We start from the raw sequence: 21601 nt of genomic DNA, 5'->3' as shown, positions 1-21601 counted from the left end.
TTTTACAACTCAGTTTCCAATTTCTGATAAATATGGCAGTTGATTTAGCAGTATTTATCACAAGCTTGATGTCTTCAAATGCTACTGATGACCATTCTCAAGAGTTTGATAGCTGATTTAGTGCTTTTACCAATATTATTACTATATCATCAACAAAATTGAAGATTGTGAGTGTTAATTCATCAGTTATGCTATAACCGTGAGCTTCGGATATTTCTCTTTCGCAGAGTTCCCTAAATATGTGGTCTATTACAAGACTATAAAGGGTGGGAGACAAACGTAATCCTTGCATTACTCCCCAGCAAACCGAAATTTGTGTAACCTTCTTCTGATTAACCTGAATTGAGATGAATTGTTCTCCAGCAGGTTACAAATTTTGCTTAACTTAGATGGACATTCCAAAAACCTGATAGTGTCAAAGGCCTTGCTAATGTTGAGAAAGCTCAGCATTACATTGTGGTCTTCATTTTTGGTAGGCCCAAGAATGGATCTCAAAACTGCAGTGTATATGATACAGCCGAGTGATTTGGTAAACCCCCTCTGATGCTCATTAAAGTCCATAAAATTTCTCAGCTGTGCTTCAAAAACTTTCTCAATGATGTGCTGCAAAACAGAACATATGGTGATTGGTCTCCAATTCTATGGTTTTAAATCATCATGCATAAACACCCAGCTCTTTGGCTGTCACTACAGTGGCCTTCAGTTAATAGGGCCCCGGGTTCGATTCATGGCTGAGTCAGGGAATTCAACTTGATCTGGTTAATTCCTCAAGTTCGGGTGCAGGGTATTCGTGTTCATCATAACATACATTTACATACAACAAATTACACTACAAACCATTACAGGAACATGCAATAATGAACACATCCATCTACATAGGGTTGGCATCAGGAAAGGCATCCTGCCATAAAACTGGGTTAAATCCATATGAAGTGCCAACTCTCTATAACTGGGAAAAGACCAAGAAGAAAACTTTAAAATGAATAGATACGAAGTAATAAAAATCTCAAACACAGAATATATGAAATATATAGAAATGCTAAATCTATTCTTCAATACATTATTCATGGATGAGGGGGAATTAAAAATACAGTACTTCATTGGTCTATTAGTAGGCAGATTTCTAACATCCAGGATTATGAAAGCTGGAATGGAAGGGAAAGGAGTTACACTTTAATTCATAGCATCTGCTGCATCATCTCTGAACTGCAAGCAACTTTGCCAAAAGAGATTAAATACTTTTAATTAATTGTACTCTAACTATCTGGGAAAGAGAATACATTCTACAATAATTCTTAAAGTAAAACCCATAATCCAAAATTACAAATACTTACAATAAACATTATCATATAATTATAGTTAACAAATTTTTTTATGACACTTCTTCACTCTCACATCTTACAAGAAATGTACACGCAATCTTCTCAAATACTCTATCATTTCTGGGCTTTCTAATTAGGGTTCATTTTTTTATCAATAATGTTTCAGGGATTCTTACTGACTTTATTCCTACACTGAGAAAAAAAAAAAGTCACATGTAGGAAGCTCATGAATGGCAGTCTACAGTTACAATCAGAGTACTTGTCAAAAAGTCAGTACAATACTCATCCAAACTTTCAGGGAGAGTGCAAGAGTAGATAAAGCACAAAAACGAGTACATTGCTTAAAATACTTTAGTTCTATACAGAAATAGCAACTCTTAAGGCAACTGTCTTAGCAGCCAAAAATATACATTTTACTTGCACACATCATGTAGTATTTCACACATAATACATAATTTTACAAGATGATTCCTATGAATGTTGTTCTTTGCAGCAAACCAAAATTAATCAACTGTTGTACATATTAAATATACAGAAATAGAAATACTAATACCAAATAATGGTTTGATAATATTTCTAGTATTTGCGTTATAAATTGGAGTAACGTGTTATCGATTATCACATCTCTTACTTTTGGTGTTAACAGGAATCAAATTTATTTTCCACAACAAAATAGTAATTTGCTGTTGCAAAAGGACAGACTGATTTTTTTTTTTTTTTTTTATGAAGACAGAACTTAATATGAAATGTTTTGCACAGTTAAAGACATGAACATTTACTAAATTAATTTATACCTAGTCTTGTCACAAATACCATTATAAACTTAAGAGAGCAGATTCAAATTTCAGCACCACACCTGCAGTAATTCATTAAAACTTATAAAAAGCTCATGTATTTTCTTAGAAAGAATATATATGTTTTTGAAAGATTTTGATTTTGAACTAAAGAAATTATGAAAAACCATGTATCAGTTTTAACACAGTATAAGGTTGGAAAATAAAATTCAGAGACTGTTCTAGATCATAACCAGTCTAAAATATTCATCAAGATATGAAATTAACAGAACTCCCCATGATCCACATCCAGTTACCAGTGTAGATTTTAGACACATTAAAATCCAAACACCTATCACAAGCGATTCACAGTCACTGAACACAGAAATGTTCTACTTACAAATTACCAACACAAAAACCAACATTAAGGAGACTAGTACAATAGAGTCTATTCTGAAAAGAACATACAAGGCTCCTTGGAGGGTTACAAAACTTCCAAGACCTACTATCCTGCTATGGCAATTTCTGCAAACAGGAAGTGAATCAATCAAAATCTAGTAAGACTGCACACTGGAGCCAGTGGGCAAGAAAGTTGCCCTTGAGCTGTGTTATGCTTTTGCACAGCACTGCATCAGTAAGATAGTAAGTTCCTTGGAGAGCGATTGCAGAAGCATTGATCATAATTTCACTGACAGCCAGGATTCAATCATCTGATCTATAATTAGTGGTTAGTGTTTCTTAGAATGGCTTGTAATGTAAACCACAAAAATACTGCCAGCCAGATGAGTTCCTCCAGAGCTGCTGTAGGGAGCATTCTCACCGACACCATGCATGCTTTAACAGACTGAGGAGTCAGAAAGATAACATGAGATAGGAAAAAGGACACTTTGAAAAGTGAATGATATTATGTACATAAATGTGTGTGTGTATATATATAATATACTGTACATAATAAAATACATGCATAATACTGTACATCATAAAATGGAGAAGAAGGAACATACTTAGACAATAGTGTAAATTAATTCATCATTAATCCAGGATAATTTATATATATATTTTGCATTCCCTTACCATCCGTTTTAAACAATATTTCTGTCTTTCATTCTTGGTATCCCATTAATTTCTCTCTTTACTATAATTTACCTAATTAAATTTATATATATATATAATTAAAATATAAGAAATAAGTTTGCTCTTAAATAAAATACTTATAACAGCATTTACAACAAGACTGGATAGCCTCAAAAGAAATATCAAGAATAATTTAACACAGGATATAGACAAATTATGTATGGCAAATTTTGCATCAAGTATCAAAATTGATTGTTCATTAACTTTTAAAAATTACTAACCTATTAATCAAATATTTATAACTAAAATTCACAAGGTAACTGCCTCAAATGCTAGCCTAAAGCAAAATATACTGTACATAATAAAATACATACATAATACTGTACATAATAAAATGGAGAAGAAGGAACATACTTAGATAATAGTGTAAATTACTTCATTATTAATCCAGGATAATTTATATATATATTTTGCATTCCCTTACCATCCGTTTTAAACAATATTTCTGTCTTTCATTCTTGGTATCCCATTAATTTCTCTCTTTACTATAATTTACCTAATTAATTTTAAAAGATAAATTACAAAGAGAAATTTACAATCCATACTTTTGCAACAGTAAGTTATTATCTCATAATAGATTTTAAAAACTTACCACAAAAAAAGTGATGAAGTGTCATAAGAAGAAGTTGTAAGAACTTACAAAGCAATAAGCCTTGTCCTACAGAAACGAAATCGTTCTTGTAGCCTCGTGACTTCATCAGCATGCTGTTCTGTTATTGTGTGTCGACCAATTCCTCCAGCACCAATCACAACTCCAGATGTCTTCAATTTGCGAGGGTCTAAGTTGGCTCCAAGATGCTGCATTCCTTTCGCAAGCTTTGAAAATGGAGACAAAACTAGATCTTTGGTAACAGCAACAGGAGAAGTGACAGCATTAGTAAACCCAGTTCGGAATGATTTCAATGCACTTTCACTCTGGGATGAGGTAATATTAAGACTAAGATCCCTTTCAGAAGTTGACCTTTGATTTTCACCGAGCAATCTATCATTATCCCCACGGGTAATTTTTGATATAGCTTTCACTCCTTTCCTGGAAGAATCTATATGGATTTTACTTTCATTGCCTTTCAAACTTTGCCTCCGGTCAACTTCATCTGAAGAATGGGATAATTTACGAGCCAAATGAAGGGTATTTGGGGGCGTTAACTTTGTACCTGGCATTTTTAATGCCTCCTGACTAGTACTAATGTCACCTATTGGAGATCTTTTTCTTGATATTCCTTCTTCCTGAGCGGAACTCAGGCACGACTGGGATGACTTCAAAGCCAAAACCACCCCTGGTTTACCATCATACATAACAGATGTATTTTCTACCGTGATTTCAGGGGTAGTTGAACCACCAGCTCTGAGAGGACTAGGTGTAAGAGAAGAATTTTGTGAAGCTGTAAGACCACCACCTGAGGACTGAAGTGGAACTAAACCTGAAACATCAAGGCTCAAGTCTGTACGAGAATGAGTCAAGACGTGACCACGTATTGAAACATTCTGCACAACACGAGTGAGAGACACATTATCAATAAATGGTGCTGGATCAGGTTGAAATCTTTGATTTGAAGCAGTCATTCTGTAGCTCTCCAACAGAGCTTCAGTAGTTTTACTACTGACTTTGGGAGACATGATGATTCCTACATTGGGTAGGATTAAGTCAACAGTCTTTTCTCTGACTTGTGGTTGCACTGAGCCAAGAGAACGATAGTCTAATATACTTGTCTGACGAGGTCTCATCTCCATAGCAGTGGTGTCCTCTTCATCTTCATCACTCGAATGTTTAGTACAGACCATGCCCATTTCCTGTGAGGGATTGTCTGGACCACCAATCACAAACATGGGCCCCCCAGACTGAAAACAGATTTCAAACTAGATTAATAACTGTTCTATTACCACATTAACTTCAAAAATAAATGATTATGAAAGAAGTTACATTATACCCACATACTGTACAGTTAAATAATAATAAATTGACACATGAAAAATTTTCAAGTCCTGTATCGGGTATCACTATCCTCGGGTGAACCAGTACAGCAGCAACAAGAAGTGATGCAACTCACTTATTGTTAAGCAACACATCCTGATGAAATGCAACTGTCAGTACACAATGCAACTGTCTGCAAATCACAATAACATAAAAGAATACAACAAAATGGTTAAATAAATATGTGAAGTGAGGGACACGGCCAGCAAGTGAAGTCAATGTGAAGCACTACATGGCATGTTGGTGTTAGTGTATGGGAAAAGTCCTTGGTCATCAACCAGGAGATCCTTGGGTTCGAATTCTGGTATCAGCAATTTTTTTCTTTACTGGACTGCTACTCTATTGTGTAACTGCACCATACTAACAATCTCTGCATTTCCACTCCGAATGCTTGTACTGGCCATACAGTTTATCATCACTGGCCCCTTAAAGGACTGTTATAGAGGTATAAATATGCTACGTGCCTTGCACAGCCTTACAATATTAAGCATGTTCATGCGAGTGCCAGTTAGCTCCGAGGAAGCGTATCCCACTGTCAAGGTGAGAATCAAGGTTTGAGTCCTACTCTTTGCATTACTTTATTTTCATCACTTGCATATTTAGTATAGACCATGCTCACTTCCTATGAGGGCTTACGTAGACCACCAACCACAAACATGGGTTCCCCAGACTGAAAACAAATTTGAAGAGAGATTAGTAACTCTTCTATTACAATACAAACTTTAAAAATAAATGATTATGAAAGTGCATGTATATTTCTAGTCATTGCAAAATCTAGCATTGCACCTTTAATCATGTTAGTCCAAGGGAGCTGACATGCCACTGGCTCAACAAGATTCCTAAAGCATTCCTCGTCAAGGGTGATCTCCCCCCCACACCTCCAACAGAACGCCCTACAAAGCATCATGCAAAAGCAGGTGAGGGCGAGGCCAGTATTTCTTTATACAAGTTTCCACCTTGCCCACACATGTTCAATGGGGTTCAAGTCTGAAGTTTGAGGGACCCAACTGAGTAGTTCAGTGGAGTCCTGCTCAGAAAATTAACCCTGAACAACAACTTGTGTGGACAGGGGAGTTTTCTTGCACAACCTGCATTACCTCATCTCGATACCGCTCTCTCACATTCTTAACCATAATATTCAGCAGAATGCCCGAGTATTGGTCCAAAGTGAGATGGTCATCTATCCGATGAAGCACACCAGCCACATGAGACGATGTCCACCCCCCAAACAGAACACAGATATGTGGCCACAGCATGAAAACTTGGCTATATATCTTTTGTCATATCAGGCTCCCTGTAGCCTGTAAATATGAACGGGTCCAGCCTCCAGTGAACTGAAAGAAGTCTTGTCAAGAAGATCACAGGATCCCAAATACTATTTAACTCCATCTGGCAAAGGGGCACACCGATCAACCATCTGTTCATTGGAGAAACACTCTTTGGCAGCAGCTTTTTTGTAACGGAGTCCTAAATCTCATAGTCGATTACGGACCCTGTATGAATACGCAGGAAAATTTGTCACCTGTAAGAGTTCTGCTGAGTTTAAGAACGAGTTATCATGTGAAGTTTCTTTTATTCTACCTGCTCAAAATAAGTATTTTAAAAATTATTTATTGGCCCGTGTCTTCAAGACAGCTGCTATCTAGCTCATGACGTATTACAAAGGATTCCTGATCACCACAGTAGCACTTTCAAGCACTTAAGATTTTTATTATCTAGAATTGTTATTTCTCATGGTAAAGTGATTTCCAATTGGCTTAGAAGGTTGTGATCCAGTAGCCTCTTACCAATAAACCTGTCACACTAAAACTTAGCTACGGTCAGCAATCAAACCAAGGTCAGCTTGTTAAACTGATGTTAAACTCTAATTCACAGTACTAAAAGTATCTTTGTGAATGCCATAACATTTCAGATGTATTTGATTCCAAAAACAAGAAAGAAATGGTAATTTTACTATACATTTTGTGACACCCCTGTAATTCTGCTGTAATGATTTTAGTGGTTTAATAAGAAACATAGGACTGTATCATGTAGTTTATGACATATTCTCCAACTACCAGGGAATAACACTCCTTCTCATGGGCTTAAGATTCTTGAGAAAATCTTAGAGAGCAGATTGCGAGTCCTCTTAGAGTCACAGTTACGAGGAACAGTATGGCTTCAGGCCTAACAGGTCCACAACAGACGTAATCCTCAGTGCCTGTATGTTAATGGAGAAATATTGGGAAAAAGGCAGAGATATGTTTATGGTTTTTCTTGATGCTGAGAAGGCAAAATGTATAGTAAAATGAACTTATTTTTATTTTTAAAAATTTGGAATCAAATAGATCTGAAATGTTATGGCATTCACAAAGATACTTTTAGTATTGTGAATTAGAGTTTAACATCACTTTAACAACCTGTTCCTAAATAGTTTTCCAAAAATTATTAGGTATAGTGGTTATCACAACTAACTGCTGTCCTGTTGATCCTTGGTTTGATTGCTAACTATAGCAAAGTTTTAGTGTGACAGGTTTATTGGTAAGAGGCTACTGAATCACAACCTTCTAAGGCAATTGGAAATCACTTTACCATGAGAAATAACAATTCTTGATAACAAAAATCAGAAGTAAAAGCTTGAAAGTGCTACTGTGGTGATCAGGAATCCTTTGTAACCCGTGTCATGAGCTAGATAGCTGCTGTCTTGAAGACACAGAGCCAATAAATAATTTTTAAAATATTTATTATCAGCAGGTAGATTTAAAACTCACAAAATGATAGCTCTAAAAATACTTTGTTAAAATGTTCTTTATCCCTGGACATGAATAAAAGCAAGATTTAAGAATTTTCATATATTGGAATGAAAATGAGATTTATTACAGAGTTTGTTTCATAAAAACTGACTTAAATTCTTCATATATTTCATCTCAAACTTTTGTTTATATATTTCAGCTGACATGAGTCCAATCACTTTTGTGCAAAACTCCATTATCTACTTGACTTTTCTAGAGTCATGATCATTCAGCTCTACCTCTCCATCAACCTACTTGATACCATTTTCCAAAATTCTACTTTGTACAAGAATCTTCCTAATCTGGTGTTTGTACAAAACTCTAGCCTTCATGCTTACACATTAATATATTTGATTTTGTCCCAGAAAACAAAACTCAATAGTAAAATTACCATTTTTTTCTCTTTGGAATCAAATACATCTGTGAGGAAAGCAACGGGAAGCTACCTCACTCCTCATTTCCCTAGTACACCTCTTCAGTGATGCCTAGGCCATCTATAACAGCTGCTGGCATAGCTGTAGAGGATCAAACCAGCCTTCGGGCTGAATACCCAACATACAAACAAATACATCTGAAATGTTAAGGCAATCATAAAGATAGTTTTAGTACTGTGAATTAGAGTTTAACATCAGTTAAACAAGTGGCTTGCCGCAACATTTCACATTAGGTACAAGTAAATATTAAGCTCTTTGGCTACAAGTCTTAGAAACTTGAATGCATCAGCAGTAAACAGAACCCCATAACCAAATCTAACAAACAGAAGTATTTGACTAACATGAGAAAGTACTGCAGTTCTTGCAACATCAATTGAATTCATAATGAGCTACAAGATAAAATTACAAAAGACAACAAACAGCTGTTTGAAATACAAGATAAATAGACAGGGAAAGACAAGATAGATAACAGAAGAACAGAAAGAAGAATCCTATTAATGCAATACACCAGAGTAAGAAATTGAACATCAATATTAAAAAATTCATGCTAAAAATATCAAGTGATAGAAGAAATCAGATGTACAAGCAACAGTAGTCAAAAACAGTTGAGGGATTCATCCAGTAGAACGTCAATCAGATGGCTAAGAGAGAGAATTCAAAACAGCAATTACACTAGCTTCATCTGAACACAGAAAGAGGTACAGGACATAAACATAACACAGAAAGGATTAGTTTATACCTGATAAATTACTATACTCTGCTGGGTGGAATGATTAGTCTGCAAACGGAAGAGCTCGCTCAGCCACAAAAATCTTTGATGGACCTAATGCAATTAACTGCAGAATAAGATGTCACTAGTTAGCAGCCACATTTATATCTACATGGAGGCAAAAAAGCATTCTAAAGGAAGGAACAGCACCTGACACACATATTTTACAGTTATGCTAACTAATCAAAGCTTACAAGCAGTATAAATAAAGGTTATTATTCCAATTGTTTTGCCTCACTTACTTTATACTGATAAAATATATTTGTATGTCTGTCATGAAACTATGACCTAAACATTACAAAAACATCTCTATAACAAATGTATTCTAGAAGAAAAAAAATTCCACATAAAGGTAATCTTTATAGACAAATGAACATTATTACACAGAGAAAATCAGTATCATGGTAGAATTGCAGAGCAACATGAAACTTCATGAAGAAGCAGCATTTAACAATATGTCAGGTATTCAAATAAGTCTGTAACACCAAAAGAGAACAACTTCACCAATGTTGGAAAAAAAAAAAAAAAAAAAAAGAATCACATTTACACATTTGAAGAAAATGGAAACAGATAATAGAGAAGAACAAAGGGACAAGAGAAAATTTGAAGCATGCAAGGAATTTTGCATCATACAACCATAACTGTAGGATCAATGGAGTCTATAAATTGTGGAAGCATGGATTTTCAAGTCCTTTCCTTTGGTAGGAAACTTGTCAGATACATTTTCAGGATATGATTTTCACCAATTTAAGATATTGATATGACATGCAGTACAATAGTTTTCTCATCAGAGAATATCATACACAGCTTTGAGCAGAAAATGCTGTGCATCAATAGGATCAAACCTGAATATTCTCAAAGTTTTATAAGGCATGTTAACCAACCACACAGGAACAGTCTGTAAACTAGAGCAGGCATGCTAAACTGCAAAACAGCTGTGTCCTTACATCACAGCCGGGTCCCATCATTTACCCTTTCCCAAAACCCCACTGTGAGGGATAATTCATTCATGCTGTAAGAAATGGCAGAATTGTAAACATATTGTTGAGACTGTGCTATAGTGGAATAAAACATGTCACTTGAACAGTACAAGTATAAAGAAGCATGGGGGGGGGGGGGGAAACAATTGTATAAAAATCAACCATAAAGCATGATGTTTCAATTGCGAGCAACTATTGTTCATTTCACGATTTAAAACTAAAGTAATACTGCTTGTGAATACAACAGTTCATAATCTGCTGCCATTTGTTTGTGGGTGGTGGTGGTGGTGGTGGTGGTGGTGGTTGGTGTCAGTGACTGTGCATGGTCTGTGGAAGGAGAACCAGTACCTTCCCTACTCTCTCACTCAACTCTTTCCAAGTTCTGCAACACTGACCTAGAATTACATTTGCAGATCATTCACTAATGACAAAGTTTACCTAGTACCAAGATATGGTTGATATTGCATAATTTGCTGTTTAAAACCAACTGGTTTCAGTTAATTCCTTTCAGCTTTGTAGCCATCAGCTGTATTCAGAATAAAATTCAAAAACATGTCTGAATTTACTTTTTAAATCAATTTCTTTGACGATACTATCTTAACCGTTTGGACTCCAAGCAATAAAACATCTTGTTCTACATCATCTCCAAGATTATCTTGACAGAATAGCGACTTTCGGTCATGCACACATATTAACTAATAAAATTATAAATTCTCAAATGTGAGGAGTATTTGGCATACAGGTATCTAAATAACTTCAGGGTGTGATATTATTCAAAACAGTCCCTTGGGTGATAAGTCCTGGGCTCTTAGAACAAGTTTTACAAAAGAAAACAGTTTCTCGTCTGCTCCCTTTCACCTTCTTATTACTGCACACAGCACAGTTCTAAGATGATCCCTGTTCATTCTTCCTGGTTGGCAGATGATGAATAACCACTTTTTTTTTTCTTGTCCTACATTCAACAACAAAATCTATTGCCAAAAAGAAGGGCTAGGCATGGGCTCACCATTGTCAGGTATAATAGCAAACTTTTTCTGAATAACTTTAAAACATCATCTTAACAGGCCAGCATTCAAAAGGAATCTTACAATGGAGCAGATATGTAGATGATATGTATAAGTTAATGACATCACTAATGCACACCAGTTACTAAACACACTAAATTCTTTACACTAGTCCAGTAGGTTCACAATGGAGCCAGAAACTAACATGAAAATAAACTATTTAGACATCATAATCAGCAGGAATAATGACAACCTGTCTTACAAAGTATTCAGAAAGCCCACTCAGACATCACACACTACTGACAACAAGTCAAACCACCCATACACACACAAAATAGCAGTACTGAATACAGTGATACACAGAGCTACTGTATTTCCATTCCAATGAACACAATGGATTTCATGAAGAGATACGTATCATTAAACAAATCGCAAAAGAAAACAAAAATCCCTGGGAAACCACCACACATGACAAGGAAAAATATATGGTTCTCAACTACGTTAACAAGAACACACACAAAGTAGCTAATATTTTCAAGAAACAAGGTTTAAAATTAGCCTTTAGAACGAACAACACACTACAGAGACACCATTTCTCAAAGTCAGGAATCTATGAACTCAAATACCAAGAACTTAACTGCAATGCCCCATATATAGGTCAAACAAAATGTAATTTTTATACAAGATATAAAGAACACAAACGCAATAAGATATAATCGGCATTCATCCATCGGGGAGCATGTATACGACAGTTCACACCATTTCACAGACATCAACACAGATCTAAAAATTTTACACATCAAATATAAAAGTAAATTTTTTAATATAAACGAAGCAATTGAAATTTACATCACAACAAAGCTAACGTAACCAAAAGGAATCTTACAAAATATCAACACCCCTATCACAATTATTATTGACTATACACACTTGAAAAACACCCCCCACCCCCCTGCTTTGCTCTACTCACATGACATCTGGACAACACTTACTCTTCAAATGAGCATTTATCATAACATCTAATAGATATTTTCTATTTCAATTCCATGCTTTATTTACCCAAAATCATTACCTTGCATTCATCCATATTAAAAGTACATTATAACATGAAGGTTAATAACCTTCTCTTCCCTCTCCAGTGTAGAAAGAAGGTTCCACAGCGCTCCACTCGCTCCACCCCAATTTGCCCCTCCCTTCTCCATGATACAGTATACTAGATTATAACATCCAATAGGAAGGATTCACAATATTCCCCATGATCCTCCTATGCTTCCCCTCCCCTCTCCATGAGCAGTGTGCTATTTCCAAAACTTTCCATTTGCCTCTGCATGACAACAGTCTTGAAATAGTGTTTGACAATGGACTTAGCACCGGCAGTCTAGATAAGTACAGAAGTTTTTTTTTTTTTCGTTATGTTCATACGTGTAAATTCATTATTTGTCAATACTTATTCAAATTATCACTAAACTCTCTATAATTGACATGTTTACACAACAAACAATACTGTACATATATACGCATGTTTTAAGTGATTTGATTTGTGGACGTTCTTGTAGAATGTAACATGTCATTCTTTGTAAAATAGTGTGTACTTTTTACAGGTATGTTTATAGTGTTATAGTTTATATTGAAATTGGTGTGCGTTTGACAGACAGGATGGTTTTTATGTTACATTTAACAAAGTCAACACTTAAAAGTACAGCTTCATTCTTAACAAATTATTCGGCCAGTCAGGCAAATTACAAAGTCAAAAAACTCAAGTCACTTAAAATCAAAATCATGAACATTGGCAAATCAATTACATTTAATAAGAAATGTCTAAATTAAAGCTTGTTCCTAAGTACAACAACTTCAGCTAAAATATCAACATCCCTATCACAATTATTATTGATCAGAAACGAAATTAAATGTGCATACATAAAGAAACAGGAAATCAACAAACAAATTCTATTCATCTATTTAAACCTAAACAACTTCTAGCACCATACACAATGGACATCCTACTCCAACGTTTTACATGATTACATTAAAAAAGAAGCAATCAGGAAACAGAAGGTCACTGACAATAAAATACTTAACCTAATGAATAAACAGAAAAATCCAGTAAACAACCATGACAAACTCTCTAATTTTTACCCTGGATTAATTAAAAGATCAGACACTACATTTTCAAAGAATGAAATAAATCTGCTAGAGAAGGGGCTCAAATTCAATTGCCAGGAACGTCATAACGAAAACATAAAACACAAAACAGCACATCACTGACGCCGAAAATGCTTGCGACAAAATCCCCACTTCAGAAAGAGAAATAATAAAAAAACTTAGCCACCAACGAAGCTCTAAAAATAATCGCACAAGAAAATTCCACCAAACAACCGAATTGTGCCACTCAATACTCTGCATTAAAAACAGTTAAGAACAAAATTAAAAACAACAACCTAATCTTCATAAAAGTGGATAAAGGGAACAACACAGTCATAATGAAGAACGACGAGTGCATAGGAAAAAACAATAGAATTCATCAACATCGGAATTCAAGAACTACAACACGACCCTATAAATACATTTCCATACGAAATAAAACAAGCTATCAAGGAAACAGACTTTATTCTCATAAAACAAGAAAAAGAAAGCCTCATCATAAAAATCCCAAACTCCTCACACTAAGAGCCCCCCCACCCCCACCAAAATACACAAAAACCTGTGTCCCATTACACCAACAGTAAATTTTTAATACTCATAAAGTTACAATTTAAGCAAAGAACTCAACCAAATTCTAAAAAAGAAAATCTCACTTAAAGAAGACAGATCAATTAAAAACAGCCTAGAACTAATTAAAGAACTAAATAAACTTAAAATAACAAAGATCACACGTATGATATCCTTTGACATCACTAACATGTACACCAACACACCAATAGATGAATCCATTTAAATTATCAGAAATCTTCTATAAAAAAAAACAACACTTCACCACATGAAACCCAAGAAATTATTAGCCTTTTTAGAAGAACGCTATACCAAAATTGCTTTACATTCAACGACAAAACCTATTGCCAACATGAAGGGTTAGCCATGGGCTCACCATTATCAAGTATAATGGCAAATATTTTTCTGAGTAACTTCGAAAAGATCTTAACAGACCAGCATTCAAAAGGAATCTTACACTGGAGCATATATGTCGATCATGTGATATGCATATATGATAATAACATCACTAATGCACACCAGTTACTAAACACAGTAAATTCTTTACACAAGTCCATCGGATTTACAATGGAGCCAGAAACTCGCAAGAAAATAAACTATTCACACATCGCAATCAGCATGAATAATGACAACCTGTCTTACAAAGTATACAGAAAGCTCACTCAAAAATCGCACACTATTGACAACAAGTTGAACCACACCCATACTCACACAAAATAGGATTGAATACACTGATACACAGAGCTATTTCCATACCAATGAGCACAATGGATTTCAATGAAGAGATACAAATCATTAAACAAATCGCAAAGAAAACAACCCCCCTCCGGGCACAGTAGATAAACTTTTAAATAAATATAAGAAAAATCCCCAGGAAAACTCAAAACCACAACAAAGATACAGGAAATGAAATTTGATGACAGGGCTCTATGTAGCTTCGGTGAGGCTATTCGTCCCAAACTACAGTCATTAGGAATAAATCCCACTGACACGGCAGATTCGGTATGGAATAACTTGAAGAATGCTGTGAGTAGTGCAAGCAAGGAAATACATGGGCAGAATTCATTTCCTAGGAAGCCATGGTTAAGCGCCGAAACTTTGAGCCTAATAGAGGAAAAGAAACAGCTAAAAAGAAACAATTATGAAAATGATGAATATTTAAAAATGCACGCATCACTATCTCGGAAAATTCAAAAGCAGTGCAGACTTGATAAGGCAAACCAAATTCATGAATTCTGTGAAGAGATTGAACTGCATAGCCCTTTCAGACCGAGTACGCACAATTGTGCGGGTTCGTATTTTAGTTATCCCTGACCGTATTTGATGTTTTTTCGGCGCTACACCGGACTGCAGTGATTGTGCAGGACACGTGGCGTGTAATTCAATTGATTTTAGTATGCGCTTGACCGCCAGGGCGAAGGAAGAAGAGTTTAAAAAGCACAGTTGATCGGCGAGATGGCAGGAAGCAATAGTGCCGAAAGTAAGTATTTATTTACTGCGTTTATATTAATCTAGAAGCTTTACTGAATACCGGAATATATTCAATGAAGCGTGTACTTTGGTTAGTGAACGTAAATTTTGAAGCTACACCATCGTACGTGATACGAGGTTTTGAATTTTGATACGCACAATTGTGTGGGTCCTGTTTTTCGGATGTTAGTTTTTATTTTGTAAAATAAACTATTAATATGTGTATTGAGGAGCATTTTAGTCAGCTCCTGACGTACAAACAAAAATTCACACCTCCAGTTTTCTTTCAGGTCTGAAAGGGATAAACAGCACTGTCAACCTCGTGATCTCTTTATGAAGGTAAAGAAAATTACCCGCGACTTCAATCCCCGTTCATGGGTTGTGGAAGATGAAGACGGTACCCTCATTGGAGAGAAACAACTGGCCATTGAAAGGTGGAAAAGATACTGTGAAATCTATATGCAGATGCGACCACCAGGAATGTTTGCAAAATGTACAACCCTAATCAATCTAACTCTGAACTAGAGCCTTCAGTATTGAGGAGTGAAGTAGAAGATGCAATTAAACACCTGAAGAATCATAATGCACCATGAAGTGATGGCATCACTGGGGAAATGATTAAGGAAATGGGAGAAGAAGGGGTACGTTTAATGCACTTCATCTGTAACAAGATATGGGACAGTGGTGTATGGCCACAAGACTGGCTCATTTCCATCTTCATTCCACTTCACAAAAAAGGACCAACAAGGAACTGCGGGAATTATCGAACCATCTCACTAATATCACATGCAAGTAAAATATTATTGCATATCATAAATGAACGTTTGAAACCTTACATTAGATATCAGCTCCCATCAGAACAGGCTGGCTTTGTCAAGGGAAGAGGAACTAGAGAACAGATTCTAAATATACGTCAGTTGGTTGAAAAGGCACATGAATTCAACATTCCTTTGTTTCTGTGCTTCATTGACTACCAAAAGGCCTTCGATTGTGTTTTGTGGCCGATGTTGTGGTGTGTTCTAGAGGAAATGGGAATTCCATCTCATTTCACTTATAAAAGGCTTATACAATAACAACTTGGCCAAAGTCAGAGTTGATGGTGATCTATCATCAAGTTTCAAAGTCTCCAAAGGTGTGAGACAAGGATGCATCTTATCACCTCAATTGTTTAACATCTATGGTGAATATATCATGAGGCATGCCCTCGACAGTTAGAAAGGAGGATTTTCAATTGGTGGGAAGAGAATTAATAACCTCCGTTTTGCAGACGACACCACACTTGTAGCCAGCAGTGTACAGGAGCTTGTCGAGATAATGGATCGTGTACAACAGGAAAGTCACAAACTTGGCATGGAAATTAATTGGAACAAGACAAAACTAATGATTGTCAACAAAGGTGCAGAGATTCAGCTGCCACAGCACCTTAACAATCTCCAAAGAGTCTGTCAGTTTCCTTATCTTGCTTCAATAATTGAGGATAAAAGTAGCTGCGAAAAAGAAATCAAATCTGATCAAAAATTAAATGTTGGCTTTTCAGGCGTTTGCTCTATTAACCAGCGTTTCGTCTTAGGTCTGACACTAGACTCGTCAGAGTGGGATGTGTCAGACCCTACCCACTGACGCTGGGGTGTATGCAGGTGAACTTATCAGAAGCCTATTTAAGAGGCACAGTCTGATAACTGCATATGGGAGATAAAACTCCACAATGGAATTAATGCCCGCCTAGCAATTCCAAATGGAAATTCTAAGTTCCCATGGAGGGATTTAGATATTTTTCCACCAATAGAGCATATCAAAAATCTGATAAAAAATTAGATGTTGGCTTTTCAGGCGTTTGCTCTATTAACCAGCGTTTCGTCTTAGGTCTGACACATCCCACTCTGACGAGTCTAGTGTCAGACCTAAGACGAAATGTTGGTTAATAGAGCAAATGCCTGAAAAGCCAACATCTAATTTTTGATCAGATTTTGATATGCTCTATTGGTGGAAAAATATCTAATTCCCTCCATGGGAACTTAGAATTTCCATTAAGAAATCAAATGTCGCATCATTCTCGGACGTACAGCTATGGCAAAATTAAAGAAGATCTGGCAAGATAGAGCAATATCTATGAATACGAAGAAAAGATTAGTCCATTCGCTTGTGTTCTCGATCTTCCTGTATGGATCCGAAACTTGGACCATAAAAGCTAAAGACAGGAACCGAATCAACGCATTTGAAATGTGGTGTTGGAGAAGGATGTTGCAAATACCGTGGACAGCCAGGCGAACAAATGATTCTGTCATCCGGGAAATTGGAATACAAGAAAGTTTATGCCAAGTTGTGTACCAGAGAATCCTGCAATTCTTTGGTCACATTATGAGAAGAGAGGATGACAACCTGAAAAAATTAATTCTCCAAGGAAAAGTTTCTGGTACAAGGACACGATGACGGGTCACAAAAACACGGGTTGATCAAGTAAGAGAGATCATGGGCTTACCATGGAGAGTTACTGTCCGGAAAACGCAAGTACGTACAGAATGGTATCAGCTTATAAAAGAAACAACAAAGTCCTTGGGTCATGATACTCAGTCATGAGTGGAACGACTGGAGAGAGAGAGAGAGAGAGAGAGAGTGCACTGGCTTCACTTTCACCATGAAAGGTTGAGCTGTACCTTGAGAGTCCAGGAAGCAAAAGACTGAAACTGAATACATGGCTTTAAGGAAGACTTCCAAGGAAGCGATGCACTTACGACGCAAGCCAAGGATATAGGGATGAAAGATATATCAATTTTCCATTTTACAGTGACTTGCAGTGACTTACTTCAACTTGCATGCCATGCGTGTGCTTACAAAGGGGTCCTCAAGAATTAATGACCGGAAGTGCTCTTGAACAGACTGGGTGTCAGAAGTCAGAAGACTGAGGTTAGTCCAGACTTAGAGAATGGGTGGGGGAGGTTATTAGAAAGTGTAAAATGTGATTGTAATAAATATCATTTATATATGTGCCTTTTTCATTACCTTTCACGATTCTATATCTTCAATAATAGAGAATGTCAGGATACATAAGATGAAAGATCACAAAAAGCAAAAGGTAAAACTGAAAGACGGTATCACTGCAGATTAGAGCTGAAGGAGAACAAAGTTAACAAAAATACAAATTCAGACAAGAAATATCAAATACAATACCTTCATAAAAATAAGTAAAAGCAAAATCAAACTCAGCTACGACTCCATGGTTGCCATGCATAAATGATAAGTTTCAAGTTCAACCTGAAACATGTAAAGAGGAGAAAGGAATAAAAATTAAATATATATACGAGAGATCGCCGTCGTCGTTGGCCACTACTCGTTTCCGAAAATTGCGTTTTTCTCCTGCAATTCTTCTTAAAGTCTGTTGGTTCTGTGGAGATGTCGCTGATGACTGATCAAGCCAATCTTCACATGAATAATGTGGCCACACAGATCACATCTAAAGGTGGGTGAAGGACGCAGTTGGATCTGATGTAGTTCCCGCTTTTCAAGGGTTTCAATTTCTTGCCTGTGACGTGCCTGCTCAAACAGTGAGACACCTGCAGTAGCTCTGTGCCAAAGAACACGGTTTTGTACAATTGTTGCCCAGGTGTTAGCATTTATGTTGGTGCAATTCACAGTATTCTTAAGTTAGTCTTTATAATGTTTTAAAGGAGCACCTTGCAGCCTTTTACCATGACCAATCTCACCGTAGAGAACTTGTTTAGGCAGTCTGCTATCATTTGTACGCTGGATGTGACCAACCCATCTAATTCAACAACAATAAAGGTGTTTTAATTTGTTCCACCTATTCAATACTTTTATTTTCACTTATAGTGGTTACGTAAATAGACTCTTAGTTAAATGGGACATGTTTCACCCTCAATTAAGGGCATCTTCAGCCTAAAAACTATCATCAAGAATACAACTAATATTAAAAGTGAAAGCTAAAAGTTTAGCCAGTTATTGAAATTCGGAACATAAAAATGTGAAAAATGATACAATATATAAAGATGCTAATGGAAAACTGTCTATGATTAAACTATAATCTTGTCAGAGACTAAAATTTCTTCCATTAAAATTCTAATTAAAAACAGTTCATTGTAAAATATTAGTTTTTAATTAGAATTAGACTGATTTTTATACAGATTGTAGATAATTCTTCGTTCTCGGAATCTGATCCCTATCATCTTCAGAATCATAAATAGCTTGGTCCAATCAACATTATCGAATGCCTTTTCTAGATCTACGAATGCCATGTACGTGGGCTTGTCCTTCTTGATTCGATCCTCTAAGATCAGACGTAAAGTCAGGATTGCTTCATGTGTTCCTACACTTCTTCTGAAGCCAAATTGATCTTCTCCCAACTCAGAATATGATGCTAAAAACACAACGGCCCATTCTATCTAGTTTCATCACAGAGTATGTTGATGTCTCCCTTACTAGAGCCTCTGCTGTTTTTTTCTGCTAGTCAGATGCAACTTCTAGAAAGGAAGAAAGACCTCAAATTATAACAAAATAATTTAAAATTACTGGATCAACTGGGTAGTACGGGTAAGATAGTTCAATATGGAAGTCGCATTCAAATTCGGTATTCTTCAATTTTGCGCGTGGTTTTGATGTCGTAATACCTAAACCGTACCCGATTAATGAAATTGAAACTTACCCAGTAAATAGAGTTCTCACACATGGCAGCTCTTCATTTGAAAATTCAGTAATCCAGGCTCTTAGCTCTTCACTTTCCAGCTTTTCCAGAGGTATATTTGCTTGGCAAATACTTCAACTGTGCGTTTCAAGAAGTTATCTATGGAAATTTTTTGTCCTTTACAACTATCTAACTGTGTAAGCACAGAAGATTGCTTTCTTTGAGACATACTAGCAGCATGGGTTGAACTTTTGTTATCGCGTCGCTTACCCACGTGTTTTTCATATTTAACATGTTTCACAATGCTATCTTTTTTGTCCCACCTAACTCGGCAATTACAATACTTGCAAAACACTGTCGCTGAATCTGTAGCATATAAACCATCCTTTGCATATGGTTGAGCCCTTTTGTGTGTAGTTATTGTCGTGTGTCCCATAACCTAAATGATCGCTTGACTTTCTACTCTTCACTAGTTTCAATTTTGAACAACAGGAAAACAACGCTGCGTCTATCTCGTTATTTCAGTGACACTTGATTTACATTTCGATAATAATCGATACAGATCTTGTACCCCTTGCTATTCCCATTGTACATATCGATTAAAGTCTGCAAGCAGCAATCGATTGGCTACTTTTCTTTATCGATCGGAATGGTTGAAAGATTTATGCATCATATTTTGAGATTTCTGATGATTGTGCTGAAATATGTTGTTTTCACGAGTAAAATAGCACGTGTTTGCAGAATTCGCACCAAAATCGCATATTCATATTAATTTCACATTTGGGTCACAATTCGCATTTTGTCGCACTTCTACTTATGCGTAAAAATGATTTTATTCCACAGTAGAATTACCGTAGGCTTGGATTCAGTACAAGATTAAAAATTTGCATTTATTGCAAATGCAATTTTTTCAGGTCCCTAATAATGATATTCATAAGTCGGCAAAGGTTCTTTTCAGAACCAGAAATGACCATTATCATATCTATGAACAAAGAAGGTATGTCAACTTGTAAAAAACAGCTCTTGCAAGAACTTTGCCAAACAACAAACTGTGATGCAATATGTGTAAAGGAAACTCACATGGATGTACACCAACCACATCCTAGAATACCATGTATGAAACTGGCAGTAGAGACCGTATGGACAATATGGTACTGCAATCTTCATCAAGCCAGATCTCCAGATACTCTCCACATCAATTACAGAAGAAAATTATATCAAATTAATTGCAGTAGAATTGGAGCAATTCAGTTAAACCACCTAATGTAACACTCTCATTCATGCCACCTAACAATCTCAATGACCAGAAAGTAACTTTCTTCACTGGTGACTTCAACAGTCATAGTAGTATTTAGGGCTAGGAACAAGACGAGAGTGGTGAGAATGTTTTAGAACGGGCCAAGGACACCATCTGTCTCTTATCCACGATAGCAAGCTCCCTTCTTTTAACAGTGGTAGATGGAAGCGGGATTATAATCCCGACTTCCTATTTGTGAGCAAGAAGATAGCACATCAGTGTGTTAAATCTGTATGTGCTCCTATTCAGAATACACAGCATCACCCAATAATGTGTCAACTGGTAGTTGCCATTAGACCTCAAGAGGTCTACTTTAAACGGAGATAAATT

The 21601-nt window shown here is 36.2% G+C and overlaps 1 protein-coding gene across 1 annotated transcript in view; it reads right to left on the bottom strand.

Moving 5' to 3' along the window:
- Window positions 1-3296: 3296 nt before the first annotated feature.
- Window positions 3297-21601, bottom strand: part of sp3 (spermathreecae) — a 338003-nt gene continuing 319698 nt past the window's right edge. Inside the window, exon 17 of the mRNA XM_068228860.1 lies at window positions 3297-5068. Coding sequence (XP_068084961.1) covers window positions 3866-5068 — 1203 coding nt within the window. The 3' untranslated portion in view covers window positions 3297-3865. The remainder of the gene's footprint in view (window positions 5069-21601) is intronic.

This window comes from Anabrus simplex, chromosome 8 (assembly GCF_040414725.1).
Source record: "Anabrus simplex isolate iqAnaSimp1 chromosome 8, ASM4041472v1, whole genome shotgun sequence".
Lineage (NCBI taxonomy): Eukaryota > Metazoa > Arthropoda > Insecta > Orthoptera > Tettigoniidae > Anabrus > Anabrus simplex.
This window is presented reverse-complemented; position numbering and strand designations above follow the sequence as displayed.